Source organism: Macaca mulatta, chromosome 15, assembly GCF_049350105.2.
Source record: "Macaca mulatta isolate MMU2019108-1 chromosome 15, T2T-MMU8v2.0, whole genome shotgun sequence".
Classification (NCBI taxonomy): domain Eukaryota; kingdom Metazoa; phylum Chordata; class Mammalia; order Primates; family Cercopithecidae; genus Macaca; species Macaca mulatta.
The window spans coordinates 124,832,813-124,858,697 of NC_133420.1; the positions used below are offsets into that span (position 1 = coordinate 124,832,813).

A 25,885-nucleotide genomic window follows, 5' to 3' on the forward strand; every position below is an offset into this window, starting at 1 on the left:
AGATTGTGCTTAAAGGTCCAGATTGCCTCCTTCTCTGAAAATAGATTATTCCCCACCGGCTAGGCAGCATTTGAACTTGATGTAACTGAATGGAATGAACACTGACAACAGAAATGGCTGTCAGGCAGGACATTTTTGTATTGATTTTATCAATTAACAAAATATTTATTGTCATTTTTGCTAATTCAGTATTGCTTTGTGCTATAAATATGTCAAGTGTAGAATGTTTTTGAGAGATCTGTATGTAATCATATTCCGGGGCTCATGGTGGATATTTGCATGTTTCTGGATACATTAAAAATGGTTTTGATCTTATCAGACTGTCACTGAGAGCTGTGAGTCCCTTATTTGTTACACTTTTGAGAGAAATCTGTAACACCTTTGAGAGAAAATATGTATGTAGCAGAGGCAGTTCAGGATTTTTTTCCAAGGTAATAGGAGACTTTTTTCTTCTGTATGTTGCACTTTACTGTATATATTAACAGAGAAACATTCTTGCCAAACATGGAATACTGGCTTATGTTTTCTGTCCTTACTCTTTCACTTCCTGTGGAATCTTTAGCAGGCCCTAAACCTTATCTGTCTGTGACCAACTTCTCTCAATATACATTTTTGTTTGTTTGTTTTAGCCATTTCTTTGTGTTAGAAACAAAATGCTTGTTCCTCAGTGCTGCAAAGAAATAGCACTCAAATGTAAATTTGATTTTCTCAGCAAGGCAATTTTTACTTCTATAGAAGGGTACATCTCGCGAATGGAGTAATGGTGAGAGCACACCTGGACAAGGGAGGGGAAGGGGTTCTTATTCCTGACGCAGGTAGCCCCTACTGCTGTGTTGTTCCCCTGTTGGCTAGGGTTGGACTGCACAGTCTAAGCTATTTCCAATTCACTATTTTAAAGAGAGCAGGGGTACCAGCCAGAGTGGTTGGGTGGGTAGTTTGGCGGGAAGGGCAGTTACTCAGGATGATTCAGGCCAGAGCAGGTGACCAGGGGTGACTCAGGTCAAAGCAGGTGACCAGGCGAACAGATGTAAACTACTGATTATAACTGGTGGGAAAGTTGTTTACTGAAACTAGAGGCAAGGGGGCGAAGAGAACCAGGAAGTTAAACTTTAAAATGGAGAATCAAAGAATAAGAGAGCTGAACATACTGACATACTGATTCTTTGAAGAGAAACTTGGAGTTCACTATATCTAACATTTGTGAAAATTTGATGAAAAGATATAAGCATCTAAGAGGCTTAGCTTTTTAAGACAAAGCTTCCGTACCTAGAATAGTGTCTCTTAGTCAAAAACTACTCATTGCATAAAGGGAAAGAGGTTTGTTTGTTATGATGCATGTTATTTTAAGCATTGAAATTATGTATTTTATGATTTTTAAAATTGCATTTCCTGGTACTTTGTTATGCATCAGATCTGAATTATGTAGAAGAACCTGACCTATATGTAACATGACATTTAGGCATTTTTCCTAAGGGCTTTTGCCTGAGAAGAGAAATTGTAACATGCATTGTAGTTGTAACATAGAAAGGGAGCTGGTAAGCACAGTATGTGAGCTAATAAGAAACTAATTAGCACCCTGCGAACCCAGAAAACCTGAGACAGGTCTCAGTTAATTTAGAAAGTTTATTTTGCCAAGGTTGAGGATTGTCAATGAAAAGAGTCAAACTATGTAAAATATTTTTAGAGTTTTCTGAAACAAATATGTGTGACCGTGGCCCATAACACAGCCCTCAGGAGGTCCTGAGAACATGTGCCCAAGGTGGTCGGTGTACAGCTTGGTTTTATGTACTTTAGGGAGACATGAGACATCAATCAAATACACTTAAGAAATACGTTGGTTTGGTTCAGAAAGGCGGGACAACTCAAAGCAGGGGTTTCCAGGCTATAGGTAAATTTAAACATTTTCTGGTTGACAGTTGGTTGAGTTTATCTAAAGACCTGGGATCAATAGAAAGGAAAGTTCAGGTTACGATAAAGGATTGTGGAGACCAAGTTTTGTTGTGCAGAAGAAGCTCTCAGATAGCAGACTTCAGAGAGGAAGCAGGTTGTAAAATGTTTCTTATGGGACCTAAAAGGGTGCCTGGCTCTTAGTTGATTATCTCCTGGATCTGGGAAGGAAGAAAGAAAGGTAAACAGAGGGGAAGGGGATTCTCTATAGGATGTGGATTTTTCCCACAAGAGACTTTGCAGAGCAATTGTAAGGTATGGCAAGGAAATATATTTTGGGGTTAAATATTTTGATTTTCTTCCTTGTCTCATAATGTTATGCCAGAGTCAGATTGGAAAGTAAGCCACGATATATAGAGTTAAATAAAACCCATCTGATGAGAATGTATGGTTTGTAGGGCATGACTCCCTAGACCCCTTAGATAGGAATATGAGCAAGATAAAAAGAATCAGAACTTAGTTCTCAGGATGCTCCCATGACAGCCTCAGGAAGTCCTGACAACATGTGCCCGAGGCGGTTGGGATACATCTTAGTTTTATACATTTTAGGGAGACATGGGACATCAGTCAATGTATATAAGAAGTATATTGGTTCAGTCTGGAAAGGTGGAACAACTTGAAGCAAGGGCTGGAAGACTTGAAGGGGGGTTCCAGGTTATAGATAGGTGACAGGGATGGTTACATTCTTTTGAGTTTCTGATTAGCCTCTCCAAGCGAGGCAATCAGATATGCATCTATGTCAGTGAGCAGAGAGGTGACTTTGAATAGAATGGGAGGCAGGTTGGCCCTAAGCAGTTCCCAGCTTGACTTTTCCCTTTAGCTTAGTAATTTGGGGGCCCCAAGATTTATTTTCCTTTCATAACCCCTTCATTAAATCTTAAAATTTTTTTAAATGTTTGTTTTGTGCAGGAGACTTTGTTGGTTTAGGAACAATGATACCTACAGCATAGCATCAATTTGTATAAGATATTTGGTTTGTTTAGGGGTTCACTCCTCATTGGAAGTAAAACTTAAAAATTTTTTTGTTGAGATATAATTCACATACCATACAACCCAACCATTTAAAATGTACAATTCAGAAGATTTTATTATATTAACAAAATTGAGTGACCTTCACCATCATGTTTTCATCACTGCCAAAAGAAACCTCATACCCATTAGGAGTTATTCCCCATATGCTCCTCTCCCAGCCCCTCCCACTGATCTGCTTTTTGTCCTGTGGATTTACCTCTTCTAGATATTTTATATACATGAGGTTATACAATTTAACAAAAACGAAACATGTATCATAAAAAATTACAGAGTAAGGGCTGGGCGTGTTGACTCATGCCTGTAATCCCAGCACTTTGGGAGGCTGAGGCAGGTGGATCATGAGGTCAGGAGATCGAGACCATCCTGGCTAACACGGTGAAACTCCATCTCTACAAAAGTTACAAAAATTAGCTGGGTGTGGTGGCATGCACCTGTAGTCCCAGCTACTCAGGAGGCTGAGGCAGGAGAATTGCTTGAATCCGGGAGGTGGAGGTTGCAATGAGCCGAGATCATGCCACTGTACTCCAGCCTGGGCAACAGAACAAGACTCCGTCTCCAAATAAATAAATACATACATACATATGGAGTAGGGAAATCCAGGCCTCTGTCCTTCCCCAAAGCAACTAATGAGCTGGCAGAAACTGTCAGAATCAACTTTTGTAAAATTCTGGAATCTTATCAAAACTAGAGGACTTGGTGAAGAAATAAGCTGCTGCTTAGTGGTGAGGGAGTACTGTAGCATTTCAGACTGCCTGGCTACCGTCCAGTTGCCTCTCTCCCACCTGTCCATGAGGAAGCCCAGGCACAAAGACTTTAAGTCAACTTTCTTAATAAGCACAAAGAACCAAGGAAACCATGGACATGGAACTAGAGTATATGAAGTCAACAATTTTCAACAGAGAATATCAGTATAGAAAACTTATTTTAAAAGGTATACTATGAGGCTGGGTGCGGTGACTCACACCTGTAATCCCAGCACTTTGGGAGGCTGAAGCTAGTGGATCACCTGAGGTCAGGAGTTTGAGAGCAGCCTGACCAATATTCTGAAACCTCATCTCTACTAAAAATACAAAAAAAATTAGCCGAGCATGGTGGCGGGCACCTGTAATCCCATCTACCTAGGAGGCTGAGGCAGGATAATCGCTTGAACCCAGCAGGCGGAGGTTGCAGTGAGCCGAGATTGCGCCACTGCACTCCAGCCTGTGCAACAGAGTGAGACTCTGTCTCAAAAAAAAAAGGACTATAACTAATTATAAGTAAGTTATTGAATTAGTAATATATTGAATTAGTATATTTTAAGTATATTGAATTAGTAATAAAGTAAGTATATTGAATTAGTAAGAAAAATCCTCCCGAGCGTCGGGTACAGTGGCTCACACCTGTAACCCCAGCACTTTGGGAGGCTGAGGCAGGTGGATCATTTGAGGTCAGGAGTTCAAGTCCAGCCTGGCCAACATGGAGATACCCTGTCTCTACTAAAAACACAAAAATCAATCAGGCATGGTGACACGTGCCTGTAATCCCAGCTACTCAGGAAGCTGAGGCAGGAGAATCGCTTGAACCTGGGAGGCTCAGGTTGCAGTGAGATGAGATCGTGCCACTGCACTTCAACCTGGGCAACAGAGTGAGACCCTGTCTCAAAAAAAAAAAAAAACAAACAAAAACAACAACAACAACAAAAAGTCCTCCCAAGAAGAAAAGCCCATGACCAGATGGCTTTGCTTGTTAATTCCACCAAACATATAAAGAAGAGTTAACACAAATCTTTCTCAAAATCTTCTAAAACATTGACACTACAAGAAAAGAGGACTGTAAGCCAGATATCCTTTATGAATATAGATAGAACAATCCTTACCAAAAATATTATCAAATTGGATTCAGCACTGTATTAAAAGGATTATATTATTGCCAAGTGAGATTTACTCCCAAAATGAAAGGATAGTGCAACATATGAAAATCAGTAAGGTAGTATACCACATTAATGGAATGTGGAATAAAAACCCCACAGTCATGTTATTCGATGTAGAAAAACATTTGACAGAATTGAACACCCTTTCATGATAAAAACACTCAGCAAACTAGGTATGGAAGAAAACTCCCTTAACATGATAAGGGCCATGTATGAAAAATCCACAACTACAATCATTCTTTATGGTGAAAGACTAAAAGCTCTAGGAACCAGGAACAAAGCAAGGATACCCACTTTTACCCTTTCTATTTCATATAGTACTGACAGTTCTAGCCAGTGTAATTAGGCAACAAAAAGAAAAGGCATCCAAATTAGTTAGGAAGAAGTAAAATTATCTCTTCACTGAAAGCATGATCTCATATTTACAAAACACTGGAGTCCTCTGCTGTGGTATGAATGTGCCCCCCAAAATTCATGTGTTGAAACTTAATCACCAATGTGATCTAATGTGATAGTATTAGGAGGTGGGCCTTTAGGAAGTGTTGTGGGCGAAGCCTTCATGAATTGAAATTTGTGACCTTATGAAAGGTTAGAGGTGGGCCGGGCACGGTAGCTTTTCACTGTAATCCCAGCACTTTGGAAGGCCAAGGCAGGTGGATCAACTGAGGTTGGGAGTTCGAGACCAGCTTAGAAGCAGAGACTGGAGCCTCACTAGACACTAAACCTGCTGGCACTTTGATCTTGGACTTTCAGCCTTCAGAATTGTGAGAAATAAATTTCTGTTCTTTATGAATTAGTCTCAGCAAATTTTTTTTTTTTTTTTTTGAGATGGGGTTTTATTCTTGTCACCTGGGCTGGAGTGCAATGGCACGATCTCGGCTCACTGCAACCTCTACCTCCCAGATTCAAGTGATTCTCCACCTTAACCTCCTGAGTAGCTGGGTGACGCCTAACCCAATGCCCGGCTAATTTTTGTATTTTTAGTAGAGGCAAGGTTTCACCAAATTAGCCAGGCTGGTCTCAAACTCCTGACCTCAGACGATCTGCCTGCCTTGGCCTCCCAAAGTGCTGGGATTACAGGCATGAGCCACTGCACCAGGCAGCAATTTTTTTTTATAACAGCAGGAATGGACTAAGTCATCCACAGAGAAAATTGTTAGAGCTAATGAATTAAGCAAAGTTGCAGGATACAAAGTAAACACACAGAAATCTGTTGTATTTCTGTACATTTACAATGAACTATCTGAACAGGAAATTTTAAAAAATTGTAACAGCATCAAAAAGAATGAAATACTTAGTGATAAATTTAACCAAGGAAGTAAAGACTTGTTTGTAGAAAACTGCAAAATACTGCTAAAAGAAATTACAGAAGACCTAAATAAATGGAAAGACTTTCCATGCTTGGAATGAATAGAAGATTTAATATTGTTAAGATGGCAATACTACCCAAAATGATCTATAAATTTAGTTCAATCCCAATCAAAATTCCAATGGTGTTTTTTTCAGAAATAGACTTAGACTGAAATTTATATGGAATCTCATGGTACCCTGAATAGCCAAAACAATCTTGAAAAAGAAAACAAAGTTGGAGGACTCACACTGCCTGAGTTTAATGCTTACTGCAAAGCTATCATAATCAAAATAGTGTCATACTGGCATAAGGATGGATACGTGTAGATCAGTGGAATAGACAGTCCTGAAAAAAATCTCACGTATATAGTAAATTGATTTTTTTTTACAAGGATGGATGTGGAGATCATTCCATCAGAAAAGGGCAGTGTATACAAATGGTACTTGGACAACTGGATGTCCACAGTCAAAAGAACACGCTTGAGATAAATGAAAGAATTAGAGTGCCTCAGCAAGGAAATAGAAGGTTTTCAGAATAAGTATATGGAAATTTTAGAACCGAACTAAAAAGCTAGGGGATAGACTTACCAGTGTATTAGCGGTAACGAAGAAATGAGTGAACTAGAAGGTAGAACAGAGAGCAAATAGAGTGGAAAGAAAAATGAATAGAGCCTCAAGAATTGTGGGAGTACAACAAAAGATATAATATTTATGTCTTTGGAGTTAGGTAGGGGAAATAAAGGAGGGAAGGGCTGAAAAAGTACTTGAAGAAATAATGGCCAAAAGTGTCCCAAATATGGCAGGAAACAAACCTACAGATTTTAAAAGCTCACTGAGTAAATTTGGAACATGATGAACCCAATAAATCTATGTCAGAATACATTACAAGTAAACTTCTGAAGACTAAAGATGAAGAAAATCATCCTGAAAGCAGCCAGATAAAAATTATGTTACTTATAGAAGAAAAACAATTCGAATGCCAATGGATTTCTCATCAGAACTGATAAGAATTGACTGGACGCGGTTGCTCACGCCTGTAATCCCGGCACTTTGGGAGGCTGAGGTGGGGGGATCACCTGAGGTCGGGAGTTCGAGACCAGCCTGACCAACATGGAGAAACCCTGTCTCTACTAAAAATACAAAAAATGAGCCAAATGTGGTGGTGCATGCCCATAATCCCAGCTACTCGGGAGGCTGAGGTAGGAGAATCGCTTGAACACAGGAGGAAGAGGTTGTAGTGAGCCAAGATCGCACCATTGCACTCCAGCCTGGGCAACAAGAGTGAAACTCTGTCTCAAAAAAAACAAAAAACAAAAAACGAAACTATAGCTTACTGTGCCTAAAGTGTATAAACAATGTGGTTTATGCTGAGATTTTAATATGTGCTCGGCAGAGGATGTCTGTTGACTAGCCCCACTGAGACTTTGGGCACTGAGGTTCTAATGGGTTTCTCTGATAGACAACATTTAACGTATCACAAATTATTACTGAAGAATTACAGAGTCATGTGTGACTCTGTTGAGAAAGAATTCTTGGCATTTTGTGTCTGGTTTCCTCCAGACTTGTCTCTCAAACCATTTCCCTTTTCTGATTTTGTTTTGCATCCTTTTGCTACAATAAGCATAGCCATGAGTATAACTACATGATGAGGTTTATGAGTCCGTCTAGTGAATCATCATACTTGGGAGTGGTACTGGAGTCTTATACGGTTTGGTTCTGTATCCTCCCTCAAATCTCAAATCTCAGGTTGAATTTTAATTCTCAGTTTTGGGGGAGGGTCCTGGTGGGAAGTGATTGGGTCAGGGCAGTGGATTTCCCCCATGCTATTTTTGTGATAGTGAGTTCTCACAGATATGATGTTTTTTTTTTTTTAAAGTTTCAATATTTTATTCAAGTTTTTTTTTTTTAACTGATATTAACTACAGCATTTGAAGGGGAAGAGTTAATTCCACATAAAATGCAAGACACTAAAATGTACCCATTAAACTGCTAAAAAACAAACTGAGTGGTGAGAATACGACAGAAGTCCAGTTTAGAGTCTGAGTGTTGTCACCATGTGATTACAATCACACAGACTCTTCCAAGCTTCCAGCTGGAGCTCCTGGAAGCTATTTCATACTCTGGTGCAAGGGCAAAGAAACACAACACAAGAAGGAGTAAGTCCTAAATTACTGGTGTCATCACATCTACCCTCTCCACCCCAAAATGGCAGAAAAGACACAGCGAACCCACCCTGCAGTCCTTTTGGTGTAAAAGTGGTGAGGATGAACTGGGGTGGGAACAGGTCATGACGCTGTGTCTGAAAAAGTCCCTTTCAGGGGAGTTTGTACACACAATCAAGCAATGAGCCTCTCGTCAATTAGGATTGGGAAACCAATGTTCCATTCTCAGTAAATCACAATTTCATTCATTTACTCAATATCAATTTACAAAGTACCTACATATTACCAGCTTCTACTTACAGCTATTTCTAGATAAAAAAGAAACTTGGCATCTCAGAGCGGCCACCATGTTCCCTCCAAGTCTGCCACTGAAAGAACCTTTTTTGAATTGGGTTTCTTCTGTACCCCTGAAAGGGTAACATCTTAAAGCTGAATCATCTTTAACTTGGGGGTCTAACATGATATGTAGCAATGCTTGCATCCTAGACATACAACATTAAAAGATACACTAAATTCTGAAGGTTGCTATACTGCAAAATTGTTTGTTTGTTTGTTTGTTTGTTTAGAAACGGAGTCTCGCTCTGTCACCCAGACTGGAGTGCAGTGGCGCGATCTCCGTTCACTGCAACCTCCGCCTCCTGGGTTCAAGCAATTCTCCTGCCTCAGCCTCCCGAGTAGCTGGGACTACAGGCACGTGCCACCACACCCGGCTAATTTTTTGTATTTTTAGTAGAGACAGGGTTTCACCGTGTTAGCCAGGATGGTCTTGATTTCCTGACCTCATGATCCGCCCGCCTCGGCCTCCCAAAGTGCTGGGATTACAGGCATGAGCCACCGTGCCCGGCCAAAAATAGTTTAAAATTAAACAATACAGTGTTCATTTATGCTTGAAATTCCAGTCCTCAACCAAGCTTGTGACCACCAGCATTGACATTTTTGCCATCCAGGAGAGCTGACAGTGTCAGTTTGATACCTGGCTTTAGGGTCTGAGTGTATCCTAAACCTCTCAGGCTGGAGTTGTTCACTTTAGCTGAGAAGCAGGCATCGGGGTCGATCTGATACTTGGCTGCTATTCCGAAGCTAGTGTTACTGTTTCCTGCTGTCCAGGTGAGATTGATAGTAGTCTCCAACTTGTTCACCTTCTGGTAAATGGAGCTGCCAAACTGTCCTATCATTCACTTTAGTGTGAAGCTGGAATTCATCAGTCTTGTAGCCAACTGCACTGTTGCTCTGGGTCACTCGGGACTTTGCATTCTCAAAATTCATCTGGTAGCTGGCCAGCCAGCTCTCGTAACCCAGCACCAGAGCACCCTGGATTGAGGGCCCAGCAATGTCAAAATCCATGTCTCAGCCCAGGTTAATGTGCTCCTGCTTGTACCCTGTCTTGATTTTAGCATTTTTTCCCCAGTGTTAGGTGAGAAGGATGAATTGAAAGTCACCTTCAGTTCATGTGAAAGCTGATCTTCCACAGTAACCTCAGTGCCTGGTGTGTTGTCAGTGTTCTATTTCTCTGTAAATGTCAGGCCATATTCAGTCCATCTGTACTTGGTTTCCAGACGGCCTGTCACTTTGGTGGTCTCACTGTTGGCTGAGCCTGAGCTTGTAAATTCCAATCCATTCTTCTCTTTTGTTTTCAAATCAAGTTCTATTAAGCCAAATCCATAGCCCTTGGTGAAGACATCCCTGGCAGATTTTCCAAGATCTCTTACATGGGTGGCCCAGCCATCTTTTCAGAGGTGGCGGCAGCAGGCTCAGAGGCAGCTATGGCAGGGGCTGTGGTGCGGAGGCAGATTTCCCTCATGCTCTTTTTGTGATCATGAGTTCTCACGAGATCTGATAGTTTAAAAGTGTGTAGCACTTCCCTCTCTTGCTTGCTCTTTCTCCTGCCACAATGTGAAGATTTACTTGCTTCTCCTTCATCCTTCCACCATGATTGTAAGTTTCCTGAGGCCTCCCTTCCATGCTTCATGTACAGCCTGTGGAACTGTGAGTCAATTAAACCTCTTTTTTTCATGAATTACCCAGTATCAGGTAGTTCTTTGTAGCAGGGTCCCCTGAAACAATCAGGAAGAAAAGAACATGGTAAGGAAGACGTATAGGGTAAATGTAGTAGGCATCGCTATTCTACATGAATTTTCTAAACTTGTTGATGGCGGAAGCAAAGATTATCATATGATCTGATGTGGATTTGAATGTATATAGAGGAAATACTTAGGAAAATTATGTTTTTAAACAGAAAGAGTAAGGGGATGTAATGGGAGGTAAGTTCTGTACAATTATTCAAACTGGTAAAATGGGCCAGGTGTGGTGGCTTATCCTCTAATGCCAGCACTTTGTGAGGCTGAGGCAGGAGGATTGCTCAAGCTCAGGAGTTTGAAACCAGCCTGGGCAACATAGTAACACCCCGTCTCTTAAAAAAAAAAAAAAAAAAAAATTAGCCAGGTGTGGTGATGCACACCTGGTCCCAGCAACTTGGGAGGCTGAGGTGGGAGGATTGCTGTAGACTGGGAGATTGAGGCTATAGTGAGCCATGATCATGCTTCTGCTCTCCAGCCTAGGTGTCAGAGTGAGACCCTGCCTCAAAAAAACAACAAAATAGCAAACTGGTAAAATGATGACACCAGTAAATTATGATAAGCTATATGTATGTAATGTAGCACCTAGAGCAACCACTTAAAAAGCTATACAATGGCTGGGCATGGTGGCTCACACCTGTAATCCCAGCACTTTGGGAGGCCAAGGCAGGGGGATCACCTGAGGTCAGGAGTTCAAGACCAGCCTGGCCAATATGACGAAACCCCATCTCTACTAAAAATACAAAAATTAGCCGGGTGTGGTGGTGGGGGCCTGTAATCCCGGCTACTCAGGATGCTGAGGCATAAGAATTGCGTGAACTCGGGAGGAGGAGGATGCAGTGAGCCGAGATCGTGCCATTGCACTCCAGCCTGAGCAACAGAATGATACTGTCTCCAAAAAAAAAAAAAAAAAGCAAAAAGCTATACAATGAAATACACTAAGAAACACTGTAGGCAAATCAAGACAGAACTATAAAAAAGTTTGAGTAACCCATGAGAAAGTTGTAAAGAAAACAAAGAGGCAAAAAGCTCAGAGAACAAACAGAAATAAAACTTAAATGGCAGACATTCCAACCAATAAGAACAGAATACGTATTCTTTTCATGTGCCTTTGGAAACATAGACGAAGATAGACATATCCTGAGCCATAAACCAACATAAAGCAAAAATTTCTTTTGCTAAAACATTTTTTTCTAATTTAAATCATGTAATGTCGGTCATATCAATAGGCTAAAGAAGAAAATTAATTATTTTATCAGTTAATGCAATAGGAGTTTGGCAGAATTCAACAACCATTTGTAAACAAAACTGTCAGTACAATAGGAACAGAGGAGAATCTTCTAAAAATCTACAGCTAACATTCTTTTTTGAATTTTGGTAATACGTAACACAAAATTGACTGTTTTATAACCTTTTACAATTCAGTGGCATTAAGTACATTCACATTGTTGTGCAACCATCACCACTTTCCAGAATTTTTTCATTATCCCACATAGAAATTGTATATCCATTAAACAATAACTCCTCATTCCCACTCCCCCCAGTCCCTGGTAACCTCTGTTTTACTTTGTCTGTATGAATTTGCCTATTTTAGGTACCTCACATAAGTGGAATCATACAATATTTGTCCTTTTGTGACTGGCTTATGTCACTTGGCATATTTTCAAGGCTTATCTCTTAAAAGCATCCATCAGAATGTCCCTCCTTTTTAAGGCTGAAAAATGCTCCATTGTATGTATATACCACATTTTCTTTATTCATTCATTTTCATTCATTCACATTTTCTTTATTCATTCAGTTGATAAACATTGAGGTTGTTTCCAGCTGTTGTGAACAGTATTGCTATGAACATCGGTGTACAAGTGTCTGTCTGAGTCCCTGCTTTCAGTTTTTGGGGGTATATTCCTAGGAATGGAATTGTTGGATCAGATGGTAATTACATGTTTAATTTTTTGAGGAACTGCCAAACCGTTTTTCATAGAAACTGTATCGTTTTACATTCCCATTGGCAATGTGCAAGTTTCCAATTTCTCCACACCCCACAAAAATATGTTTTTCTTTTTTCTGGTAGTGGTTATCCTGTTTGTGGAACAGTATTTATTTTTTATTTAATTTATTTTTAATTAAAACTTTTGTTAAACATCTACTCTTGATTCTGGTCTATGGAACGGTATTCTTTTTTTTTTTTTTTTTTTGAGATGGAGTTTTGCTCTGTTGCCCAGGCTGCAGTGTAGTGGCACAATCTTGGCTCACTGCAACCTCTGCCTCCCAGGTTCAAGCAATTCTCTGCTTCAGCCTCCCAAGTAGCTGGGACTACAGGAGCGCACCACCACACCCAGCTAAGTTTTGTATTTTTAATAGAGATGGTGTTTCACCATCTTGGCCAGGCCGGTCTTGAACTCCTGACCTCGTGATCCACCCGCCTTGGCCTCTCAAAGTGCTGGGATTACAGATGTGAGCCACTGCATCTGGCCAGGACAGTATTCTTAATGGTGAAAGATTAAATGCTTTCCTTCCACAATTGGGAACAAACCAAGGTTATATCTGTTCTTACCACTCTCATTCAGCATAGCACTGGAAGTTCTAACCACATTAGCAAAGAAATGAAACTGTTCCTATTTGCAGAGGACATGATTGTCTATGTAGAAAATCTCAAGGAATGAAGGGAAAAAAAACTTTTAAAGCTAAGTAAGTTTAGTCCAGTTGCCATGTAGAAGATAAAACAGACAGGCCGGGCGCGGTGGCTCAAGCCTGTAATCCCAGCACTTTGGGAGGCCGAGACGGGCGGATCACGAGGTCGGGAGATTGAGACCATCCTGGTTAACACGGTGAAACCCCGTCTCTACTAAAAAATACAAAAAACTAGCCGGGCGAGGTGGCGGGCACCTGTAGTCCCAGCTACTGGGGAGGCTGAGGCAGGAGAATGGCGTGAACCCGGGAGGCGGAGCTTGCAGTGAGCTGAGATCCGGCCACTGCACTCCAGCCTGGGTGACAGAGCGAGACTCCGTCTCAAAAAAAAAAAAAAAAAAAAAAAAGAAGATAAAACAGACAAACAGTTGTATCATATGTCATAGCATGAACATACGGTCACTGAAGTTAAAATACAATACCATTAAAATTACTAAAAAAAGAAGAAAGCTGAAGAAATTCTTAGGTGTAAATCTAACAAAACGTGTAGGGTCTGTTTGCAGAAAATCACAAAATGTTGATGAAATAAATCATAGACTGTCTAAACAAATGGAGAGACATACCGTGTTTATGAATTTGAAGATCCAACATAGTAGAGATGTAAGTTCTCACCAAATTGATATACAGATTTAATGGGAATCCTATCAAAATTTCAGCAAGGGCTTTTACAAGATTATTGTAAAATTTGCATAGAAAGGCACAGGCACAGGCTGTTTTAAAATAGCTAAATCAACTTCTAACATGAAGAATAAAGTGAGAGGAATTGGTTTACCCGATTTCAAGTCCTGCTGTGTAGCCGCGATAATCAAACTTGTGCGTTCGATCAGTACAACAGAGAGCCCAGAAAGAGAACCAGCATCAGTGTATGGAGGGGATTAATAGTCTTGAACATATGGAACCAGGTTTCAGGTTAAAAGCAGGATCTATAAATCTCACTTGGGTGCTCTAGGACTGCTTTCTTTTTGCCTTGACTATGGTTAGTGGCTTAAGTTGGTTAGTGGGCGTGGCTGGCTGTTGAGTGAGCAGGGATGTGTTTGTGTTACAGGCATTGATGGCCTTCCGGGATGTGGCTGTGGCCTTCACCCAGAAGGAGTGGAAGCTATTGAGTTCTGCTCAGAGGACCCTGTACAGGGAGGTGATGCTGGAGAACTACAGCCATCTGGTCTCCCTGGGTAAGACTGGCCTGTTTAAGGTTTCAGATTCTGCTTATGGGCATTTTAATCTCTTACGTAGCAGCTGCCATGCCTCTGACTCAGAAAGAAAAACAGTTTTTTCCCCTATTCCCCCAGAGAATGCCTGACTTTAGCAGAGCAGTTTTATGTGTGCGTGTGTGTGTGTGCGTGCTGTGAGCATGTGTCTGACACTGCATTTCAGGCCTGTTTACCTTGGCTGGGCTCCTCCTCTAAGATTATCTTCCTTCAAAAGGAGGAATATTTTTATTGACTCAAGCACAGGGTAGAATGAACATATTGCTTTTAGGTCTAGGATCCCCTCCCTGTATTCATCCTGTCTCAGCATTCATTGTTTTACTCCACCCCCGCACCTCCCTATCACCTTCTGGGTTTACTGCATTCCTGGGTTGGCTCTGAGTTCTGAGATAGCCTCTTAAACCACTAACTCAAGATCACCTTGTGGTTTTTTTTTTTTTTTTTTTTTTCTGTGAGTAGGAATTGCATTTTCCAAACCAAAACTCATCGAACAGCTGGAGCAAGGGAACGAACCTTGGAGAGAGGAGAACGAACATCTTCTGGACCTTTGTCCAGGTGAGTGGGGAACCCTGGGCAGGCGAGGGTGCAGGGCAGTGAGGAGCACAGCAGGTAAGGAAGGAGGGGCTGTTTTTGGAGTGCTAGGAGGAAGTTCTTCTTCTTCAGGCCTCCTAGGCCGCTGGTAAAGGCTGCATGGCACTGCCTGCCTTCCACACTGTGTGCCTCCCCCCAGGAGAGGGCACCCCTGGCATTCCATCTCCTTCCTCCATCAGGGAGCCTCACTCCTCACTTGGCTTCCTGTCTCGAGCACATTCAGGATTTCTCCATTCTTGGGCTCATGTGGTTGGCGTGATCTTCAAAACAGTACCTGTCCTTTGAGACTAAGTCCTCTGCCCCTGTTTTTTTTTTTTTTTTGAGACAGAGTCTTGCTCTGTCACCCAGGCTGGAGTGCAATGGCAGGATCTCAGCTCACTGCAACCTCCACCTCCTGGGTTCAAGCAATTCTTCTGCCCCAGCTTCCTGAGTAGCTGGGACTACAGGTGCCCACCATCATGCCCAGCTAAATTTTTTTGTATTTTTAGTAGAGATGGGGTTTTACCATATTGGTCAGTCTGGTCTCGAACTCCTGAGCTCAGGCAATCCATCTGCTTTGGCCTCCCAAAGTGTTGGGATTACAGGCGTGAGCCACCACGCCCAGCCAGTTTCTATTCTTAACCTGGTAAGTTTTTTGTGCATCATTTCTATCCTGTAAATTCTCATAACTCTGTTTCTTTTATCATAGATTATTTAACATCACAGCAAGGTGTGAAAAACTGTACAATGAGTAGGGTTGGGGCAGCCATATAGCCTAAGAGATAGCATGTTATAAAGCCAGGTAATAGCCCCATACTTTTCCTGATTGTGTCCTGTTCCTCCGCCTCCGTTTTCTGAGTTAGCATTCCATGATTGCCTTTATCCTTTTATTCCATCCGATGGGTTCTTCATTCATATAGGGTGTTGTTTTGCATGTCTGTAAACTTCTCTGCACATAATATTATTAAGTTGTTTCCAACCTTTTGACTATGAAATAATCTTGCTCTGTATTCATGTATGCCTCCTTGGGAACACGTGCAAGAGTTTCTCTTAAGATATATACCAGCTGGGTTCAGTGGCTCACGCCTGTAATCCCAGCACTTTGGGAGGCTGAGGCAGGTGGATCACAAGGTCAGGAGTTCAAGACCAGCCTGGCCAACATGGTGAAACCCCATCTCTACTAAAAATAGAAAAGTTAGCCGGGCATGGTGGTGCATGCCTGTAATCCCAGCTACTCAGGAGGCTGAGGCAGGAGAATTTCTTGAATCTGGGAGGCGGACGTTGCAGTGAGCTGAGATTGCGCCATTGCCCTCCAGCCTGGTTGACAGAGCGAGACTCCATCTCACAAAGAAAGAAAGAAAAAAAAAAAGATATATACCTAGGTGTGTAGTAGCTAGTTCATAGACATGCATAGCCTCAACTTACATAAGTTATGCCAACTTGTGTTCTCAAGTAGGCATGGCAGCTTATGCTCCCAGCAGGAGTCTATGAGAATTCTTGTTGCACATCCTCACCAATATTTGGGAGTGTCAGACCTCATGTTTTATCCATCTATTCAGCTGGAAGTGAAATCTCAGGCGGGTTTTTAAGTTGCTTACTAGTGAGCATGAGCATCTTTTCATATGTTGCTTGGCCCTTCCTGGTTCCCCATCTGTGATTTGACCATTCAAGGTATTTGCCTACTTTTCAGTGGGTTTATTCTTTTTGTTATTGATTTGTAGAAATCCCAAATTATAGAAACATTTAGGTCTTTAATCTAACTAGAATTAATTTTATATGAATGCTGGGAGATAGAAATTAATTTTTGCCTGCTTTATCTTCTTATTTTCATGGTTTCCTGGCATTTTATTTTTGTTTTGTTTTTTGCTTTTAAATATAATAACTATATAGCTGGTGTTACAGTATGTAGCAACTGAGTGCTTTTGTCTTTCTAAAAAAAATTCATTATATGAAAATGGGCTGGGCACAGTGGCTCACGCCTGTAATCCCAGACTTTGGGAGGCTGAGGTGGGTTGAGGTGGCCTCACCTGAGGCCAGGAGTTTGAGACTAGCCTGGCCAACATGGCAAAATCCTGTCTCTACTAAAAACACGAAAATTAGCCGAGCCTGGTGGCGCATGCCTGTAATACCAGCTACTCAGATGGCTGAGGAGTGAGAATCGCTTGAACCTGGGAGGCGAAGGTTGCAGTGAACTGAGATCACACCACTGTACTCCAGCCTAAGCTACAGAGTGAGACTCTGTCTCAAAAAAAAAAAGTAAAATAATGATAAAAATGTTATTAAGATACAGTAACTAAGGTATAAGATGTGTTTTTAAGGTATAATAAACTACACTTATTTAGGTGTAAAATTTGGTTAGTTTTGGTATATGTATACATGCATGAAACCACTGCGACAACTAAAGTAACAAGCATGTCTGTCATCCTTGAAAGTTTTCTTTTGCCTCACTGTAATCCTACCTCCCACTCCTTCCTGTCCTCCCCTGTACCTGGGCAACCACTGATCAGCTTTCTATAATTATAGATTTGTCTGCATTTTCTAGAATTTGTATAACTGGATTATACAACTGGTTTCTTCACTCAGCATAATTATTTTGAATTTTATCTATGATGTGTGTATCAATAGTTTATTAATTTTTATTGCTGAGTATTCCTTTATATGGCTAGGTCACATTTTAATACTGACCTATGGAAAGATATTTGGGTTTTCATTTTTGACAAATATAAATAAAGCTGTTTTAAGCATACAAGTTTTCGTGTGAATATAATGCTTTCATTTCTGTTGAATAAATACCTGGGACTGGAATGGCTGGGTTGTATGATGATGGATACAATCTATATTTAACTTTTTAAGAAACTCACAAACTGCTTTCGAAAGTGGCTGCACCTTTTCGCATTCCCACGGCAGCGCAGTGTATGAGAGCTCCGGGTGTTCCGCATCTGTCGAAACTTGGCTTGGTTATTGTATTAATTTCAGACGTTCTTATAGCTGTGTAGTGAGTGGCATCTTACTGTGGTTTTGACATTTTCTTAATGACCGATGACGTTGAGTATCTTCATGTACTTATTTGCCATCTTATTATCTTCTTTAGAGAAGTGTGTTTTCACATCTTTTGCCCATTTAAAAATGTGGTTTCTTATTTTTGTATTATTGAGTTTGAGAGTTCTTCAGATATTCTATATAGAAGTCCATTATCAGATACATGATTTACAAACGTTTTTTCTGTGGTTTACTTTTTATAATCTTACTAGTGCCTTTCAAAGAGAAATTTTTAACTGGGATGAAATCCAGTTTTCAATTTTTTCTCTTATGAATTACAGTTTTGGTAGTATATTTAAGAAATTTTTGGCCGGGCGCGGTGGCTCACGCCTGTAATCCCAGCACTTTGGGAGGCCGAGGCGGGCGGATCACAAGGTCAGGAGATCGAGACCACGGTGAAACCCCGTCTCTACTAAAAATACAAAAAATTAGCTGGGCACGGTTGTGGGCACCTGTAGTCCCAGCTACTCGGGAGGCTGAGGCAGGAGAATGGCGTGAACCCGGGAGGCGGAGCTTGCAGTGAGCCGAGATCGCGCCACTGCACTCCAGCCTGGGCGACAGAGCGAGACTCCGTCTCAAAAAAAAAAAAAAAAAAAAAAAAAAGAAATTTTAGTCTAAACTAAGGTCAAAAAGGTTCTCATTTTTTTCTTTTAGTAATTTTATAATTTTTAATTACATTTAGGTCTATACGCCTATTTTGAGTAAATATAAAAATGTACATAAATTCAGGCCTCCCCTTTTTTAGGGGAGGAAGGGCATACAAATATCCAATTTTTCCAGCACCATTTATTGAAAAGACTGCCCTTTCTTTACTGAATTTCCTATGTACTTTTGTGGAAAATCAGTTGACCATATATGATAGGTCTATACCTGGACTTTATATTTTTTTCTACTGCTCTGTTAGTGTCTCTATGCCAATACCGCAGTTTTGATTACTGTAGGTTTATTAGGTCTTGAACTCACTGTAAATCCTCCATCTTCTTTGGGAAGCCGAGGCAGGCGGATCACAAGCTCAGGAGTTCAAGACTAGTCTGGCCAGCATAGTGAAACCCCATCTCTACTAAAAATACAAAAAAAATTAGTTGAGTGTGGTGGTGTGCACCTGTAATCGCAGCTACTCGGGAGGCTGAGGCAGGAGAATCGTGTGAACTCGGGTGGCAGAGGTTGCAGTGAGCCGAGATCGCACTGTTGCACTCCAACTCAGGCAAAGTGCGACGAGACTCCATCTCAAAATAAAATAAAATATCCTCCATCTTTGCTTTTTTTTTTGCAAGTTCTTTTCGTTATTCTTTTTTTTTCATATGAATTTTAGAATCAGCTTGTCAGTTTTTATCAAAAATGCCTGCTGAGATTTGGATTGGGATCGAGTTGAATCTGTATCAATTTGTGGAGAACTTACATGTAAATAATACTGTGTCTTACCGTACGTGAACACAGTGTGGCTCTCCATTTACATAAGACTTCTTTCATTTTTGTCGGCATTGTTTTGTCATTTCTAGTATACAGGCCTTACATATCTCTTGTCAGATTTGCCCCTAAGTGTTGTATTTTTTATGCTATTTTTAAGTGTCAATTTTCAGTTGTTTATTGATGGTACATAGAAATAAAATGGATTTATGTGTAGTGATTTTTGCATGCTGTAATCTTGCAAAACTCACATCTTTTTCCACTGGAATATTTTAATACGAAGGACCTTCTCTGTATTCCAGATGGACTGTGAATGGCAATCCCTAAAGCTGCTTAAGTTCGCTCTTGCAGATATGATCTTACTGACTCTAATCAACGATACAAGGAGTTTTTCTTAGGAATAGTATGGTCAAAAATAAGAAATACATATTTTGTGATTAAAAATAGTTAACAAATTGAATAACATATAAATCAGTATTCTATTTATAATCGTCTGCCTTGAACCAAGGGTCTTCTGTTAAATAGTTTAATTCCATTAAATTCTTCACTTCTGTTCTGATAGGGCACTCAAAACCCTGATTCAGTTTCTTGCTATGGGTTGCTACTTGCGGGGCACATTTCTGATCAATGCTCTTAAAAATTTGTTCCAGGGGCTGGGTGCGGTGGCTCACGCCTGTAATCCCAGCACTTTGGGAGGCCAAGGTGGGCGGATCACTTGAGGTCAGGAGTTTGAGACCAGCCTGGCCAACATCGTGAGACCCTATTACGACTAAAAATACAAAAAATTAGCCAGGCGTGGTGGGTGCGCCTGTAATCCCAGCTTCTCGGGAGACTGTGGTGGGAGAATTGCTTAAACCCAGGAGGTGGAGGTTGCAGTGAGCTGAGATAGCGCCACTACACTCCAGCCTGGGTGACAGAGTGAAACTCTGTCTCAAAAAAAAAAAAAAAAAAAAAGAACTTAGTCCATAATTACCTAGGAGTTATGGTATCAACTTATGGAAGCTGAAAGCACTGCTACTTTCCAGAGCGTTTAATTTATACCATCATGGGAATTAGTATTATCTCCAATTGGCAGCCTATTTAAACCTAGAAACAAAATTTTTTGAAAAAGTAAATTTGTATAGTTTTAACAGTTTTGGATAAGAATATGCTTAAGCCAAAATATGTATAATCCCTGAAACATCTTTATGCTAATAAGTCATCTATTACTAACCTTCAAACGCTGAACTTCTCCTTCATTCGCCAGATTTTTAAAAAATCCTGGATTGTTGAGCAAAACAGTGGACGCAGTGTTGTGCAGTGCTATTCGGGGAATATACTTGGCCACAGTCTGCCCAGAGGCTAGAGGATAGCACCCTCGTTTGCCAGGAGGGCAGCATCAGGGAGTCCTCTTCTTCAAGAGGACTTAAGAGTGTCCATGCAGCAGTTCAGGAGACAACTCACATCAGGCTGCTATGGAAGCTCCCTGGCCTAAAGCCTGTTCCACACAGGAACCCGTATCTCTTGCTGCAGCCTATCTGATTCGTGGGTGCCCCTTACTTGGGTCGCCACAGTCAAGGAAGCCCAAAATATGGCTCCCGTTCAGTTGTTTAGATCTTATTTATAGCATCTTCAGGATCGTAATCAGTCTGTTACTTACCGCAGCTCAGACACCAAGTTCTTGGCTCTTGCATAAACAGCAGGCCAAACAAATGTTTCTCAGGCAAGGTTTCATAGGCGTGAGCTGGAGCAAAAGCAAGAGAGCAGCGCCCAAGAAAGGAAAATCAATGTGTAACTCTACTTGCAGCAGTTTATAGAGCTGAAGCTGCCTATGATGCTTTTTTGAACTTTCTGGTTTGGCTGATAGGACTAATTTGTAGTGTGGGTTTTCTGTGCTGCAATAGAGCATGTAATGTGCCCTTGTGGGTTGGAAGATAGGTCTTTGTTGTGAACATCTGAAGAAAACTGCTGGGCAGGTATTGCAATCCACAGGCACCTGTGGTGATTCTGACCGAGACTTTCTCTCTAGCAGAGCCTAGGACAGAATTCCAGCCCAGTCTTCCCCACCTGGTGGCCTTTTCTAGCTCACAGCTCCTCAGACCATATGCACTAAGTGGTCATCCCACACAGATCTTCCCAAGCTCATCTGCAGGAAGTGACTTCCAACTAGAAGCTCCAAGATGCCCTAGTGAAAAAGGAGAAAGTGGAGAGACAGAAGGCCCCGACACCTCATTAAGAAAGAGGCCAAGCAGAATTTCTAGGACATTCTTCAGCCCACATCAAGGTGACCCAGTAGAATGGTTGGAAGGGAACACACAAGGAGGAATAGACCTTCGCCTGGCCCAGAGGATGAGTCCTGGGGGGTCAGACACAATGTTGAAGGGAGTAGACACCTCAGAATCTGGAGCAGTCATACGTGGAAACTATAGACTGGGACTTAGCAAAAAGTCAAGCCTGTTCAGCCACCAGAAGCATCATGTGTGCCCTGAATGTGGGAGAGGCTTTTGCCAGAGATCAGACCTTATCAAGCACCAGAGGACACACACCGGGGAGAAGCCATACCTGTGTCCAGAGTGTGGGCGTCAGTTTAGCCAGAAGGCCTCCCTCTCCATACACCAGAGGAAGCACTCGGGGGAGAAGCCGTATGTGTGCAGGGAATGTGGGCGACACTTCAGGTATACATCCTCCCTCACTAATCACAAGAGGATTCACTCCGGGGAGAGGCCCTTTGTATGTCAGGAGTGTGGGCGAGGCTTTCGCCAGAAGATAGCCCTCATTCTACACCAGAGGACACACTTGGAGGAGAAGCCCTTTGTGTGTCCCGAGTGTGGGAGAGGCTTTTGCCAGAAGGCATCCCTCCTCCAGCACCAGAGCTCACACACAGGCGAGAGGCCCTTCCTGTGCCTCGAGTGTGGGCGTGGCTTCAGGCAGCAGTCACTCCTCCTCAGTCACCAGGTCACACACTCAGGGGAGAAGCCTTATGTCTGTGCCGAGTGTGGGCACAGCTTTCGCCAGAAGGTCACTCTCATCAGGCACCAGAGGACACACACAGGGGAGAAGCCTTACCTGTGCCCCCAGTGTGGGCGGGGTTTCAGCCAGAAGGTCACCCTCATTGGACACCAGAGGACACACACAGGGGAGAAGCCCTACCTGTGCCCTGATTGTGGGCGTGGCTTTGGTCAGAAGGTCACCCTCATCAGACACCAGAGGACACACACCGGGGAGAAGCCTTATCTGTGCCCCGAGTGTGGGCGCGCCTTTGGCTTTAAGTCGCTCCTCACCCGACACCAGAGGACACACTCAGAGGAGGAGCTTTATGTTGACAGGGTGTGTGGGCAAGGACTTGGCCAGAAGTCACACCTTATCTCTGACCGAAGGACACACTCGGGAGAAAAGCCCTGCGTCTGCGATGAATGTGGGCGCGGCTTCGGCTTTAAGTCTGCCCTCATCCGGCATCAGCGGACCCATTCTGGGGAGAAGCCGTATGTCTGCAGGGAGTGTGGACGTGGCTTTAGCCAGAAGTCTCACTTACATAGACATAGGAGGACCAAGTCTGGTCATCAGCTCCTACCCCAAGAGATCTTTTGACCTTTCCTTTCCTCGTGCGTGTGAAGCTGGCAGAAATCACTAGTAAATGCTTCAGTTTCCTGAAATGGGATGGAAAAAGAAAATGTTGCTTTCTTTCATTGATCATGAGATAGTTGAATTTTGGTTTACCTTCTATATTCACAGTTTGTCTTGGCTTGCTAGGGATTCCACAACAAAGTACCCCAGGCTGGGTGACTTTAACAACAGAACTCTATTTTCATATTTATGGAGGCAGGAAGTCCCAGATGAAGGTATTGGTAGGTTTGGCTGCTGCTAAAGCCTCTCTGCTTGGCTTGCAGATGGCTGCTTTCTGGCCACATCCTCACGTGGCCTTTTTTCTGTGTGTATACTTTCCTGGTGTGGCTTCCTCCTCTTGTAGGGATACCAGTCATTCTGGATAAAGCCACAGCCATATGGCCTCATTTAACCTTCATAACCTTCTTAAAGGCCCTATCTCCAGACACAGTCACACTACAGGGTTGGGACTTCAACATGAATTCTTGGGAAACCCAATTTAGTCTATAACACTCCACTACCAAAGTTCAGGTCCTTCAAACATACAAAATACATTCACAGGATCCCAACAGTCCCAAAATTCTTTACCCATTTCAACTTCAACTCTAGATCCAAAATCTCATTTAAATATCATCTAAACCAAGCATGAATGAGACTTTAGGTACAATTCATCCTTAGGCAAAATTATCCAGCTGTGATCCTGTGAAACCAGACAGATTATCTGCTTCCAAAATATTATACAATGGTGGGACAAGCAGAGGCTGAACTCCCCATTCCAAAGGAGAGACATGAGAAAGAAATGAAGAATGATGGATCCTCAGCAAGTCTCAAACCTGGCAAGGCAACTTCCATTAGATTTTAAGTTTCGAGAATAATCCCCTTTGGCTCAGTGCTCTGCCCTGTGGGCCAGCTGGATTTTGGTACTGTGTAGGGATGCTTTGTAACCTAAAATGTGGAAGTGGCTTGGAACTGGGTTCTTGGTAGAAAGAAGCTACAAGAGTTTTGAGGCACATGTTAGGAAAAGCCTGGATGACCTTTAAAACACTGCAGCCCTACTTTTTGGGCTCACGGGAGCTGCAGTGTCGCTTCCTTGGCCCTGGGCAGTGGCTCCTGGCCCACTGAAATTGAGAAGGAGACACACTTGCCCTCTAGCCCTGTACTCTCTGGACCCATTAGAACCTTTGAGAATCACATTCTTCCCTTTTCTTGTACCTTCCTGTAGAATCCCAGAAGTCCAACAGCCTGCCTTCATTTGTCCTGTGTCTTTCTCTATTCAGTTCAAGCTGGCAGCATTTCTGGTGAGATGGTTAACTGGTTCCATTCAGATCTATACCAATCTCTTTATCACATGGTTGTCCAGCCACACCCTAGTGTTCTTTCGAGAACATACTTTCTCATTTTTTGTAATGCGGACAGGCGGAGAATTTTCCAAATCTTTAAGTACTGGTTCTTTTTTGCTTAACAGTTCCTTCAATTTATCTTTCACCTTTCACATTTTACTATAAGCAGCAAGGAGAAGACAGGCTCCACTTGCATCACTTTGTGTAGAAATATCACCTGAATATTCTGCACTGCCTCACTCACAACTTCTATACTCCACAAAACACTAGAATGCAATTTGGGCAAGTCCTTTGCAAGGATTCCAGTTTCCCATTACCCATTCCTCATTTCTGTCTGAGACCTCACCACAATCACCTTAAAGAAAAAAAAAAGAACAAATTTTGTAGATACGGGTTTTTGCTGTGTTGCTTAGGCTGGTCTCATACACCTGGCCTCAAATGATCCTCCTGCTTTGCCCTCTCAAAGTGTGAGCCACCACACCCAGCCCAGAACCTTTAACATCTACATTCCTACCAACAGTGTTTTAAAGGTTATCCAGGCTTTTCCTAACATGTGCCTCAAAACTCTTGTAGCTTCTTTCTACCAAGAACCCAGTTCCAAGCCACTTCCACATTTTAGGTTACAAAGCATCCCTATCACAGTACCAAAATCTGTATTAATTTGCTAGGGCTAACTTAAGAAAACAACAGACTGGGTGCCTTAAACAATAGAACATTTAGCTTCTCACAGGTCAGGAAACTGGAAGTCCTAGAATGGGGTGTTGACAGGTTTGGTTTCTACTAAGGCCTCTCTCCTTGGCCTGCAGATGGCTGCCTTCCCTCTGTGGTGTCACATAGCTTATTCTTTGTACACACACTTTCCTGATGTCTCTCGTTAAAAGGACACCAGTGATAGTGGATTAGGGCAACACCCTAAAGACTTCATTTTAACCTTAATTACAACTTTAAATGTCCTGTATGCAAAAACAGTTATATTGGGGATTAGGGCTTCAACATATGAATTGCGGTGGGGAGGGACACAATTTAGTCCATAACACTCTGACTTCTGGACTTCCAAAATTTGTGTCTAGCCATGAGCACCTGCCACAGAGTGCTCTCCTGACCATTCCTTTCCTTTCTTCATAAGTGTGAAGATGGCAGAAACCAATAATAGATGTTCCACTTTCCTGATATGGAATGGAGAAAAAAGAGTTGCTTTCCTTCATTGATCATGAGATAGTTGGTTTATGCTTTACTTTCTGCACAGCAGTCGTTTGTATTTTATGGTCTTTTGTTTTAATAAACTGCTTCTCTACAAAGCTGCATACCTGGCTATGTACCTCATTCACTGATACTTTTAGGAGAGCCCCAAGGCATTCAACCTCTTCGGAGACATGGAGGAATTACTCTGCATATTTATTCTAGACTACTGTCCTATGGGACGGGGATATTACGGTATTCAACCTCACCTCTTCCTAAGTCTTCCAGTGTCTGTGATGAGAGATGCTGGCCACAAGCTCAACTTCCCTGACTCCAGATTGAAGGGCATTTATTCACATCCCTGTCATGTTAGCTATGCCTGCGTGCCAGTGATCCA

General features: G+C 42.1%; 1 protein-coding gene and 1 pseudogene across 3 annotated transcripts in view; one reads left to right on the forward strand and one right to left on the reverse strand.

Moving 5' to 3' along the window:
- ZNF169 (zinc finger protein 169) overlaps window positions 1-25,613 on the forward strand; it is a 45,337-nt gene extending 19,724 nt beyond the window's left edge. For 2 of the 3 annotated variants that reach the window (XM_015117295.3, XM_028835359.2), the window contains exons 3-5: window positions 14,209-14,335; window positions 14,831-14,926; window positions 21,396-25,613. In XM_015117295.3, coding sequence (XP_014972781.2) covers window positions 14,209-14,335; window positions 14,831-14,926; window positions 21,396-22,954 — 1,782 coding nt within the window. In that variant the 3' untranslated portion in view covers window positions 22,955-25,613. The remainder of the gene's footprint in view (window positions 1-14,208; window positions 14,336-14,830; window positions 14,927-21,395) is intronic. The other variant, XM_015117296.3, reaches the window with a different exon arrangement.
- Window positions 9,282-9,870, reverse strand: LOC718183 (non-selective voltage-gated ion channel VDAC1 pseudogene; annotated as a pseudogene).
- Window positions 25,614-25,885: the final 272 nt, after the last annotated feature.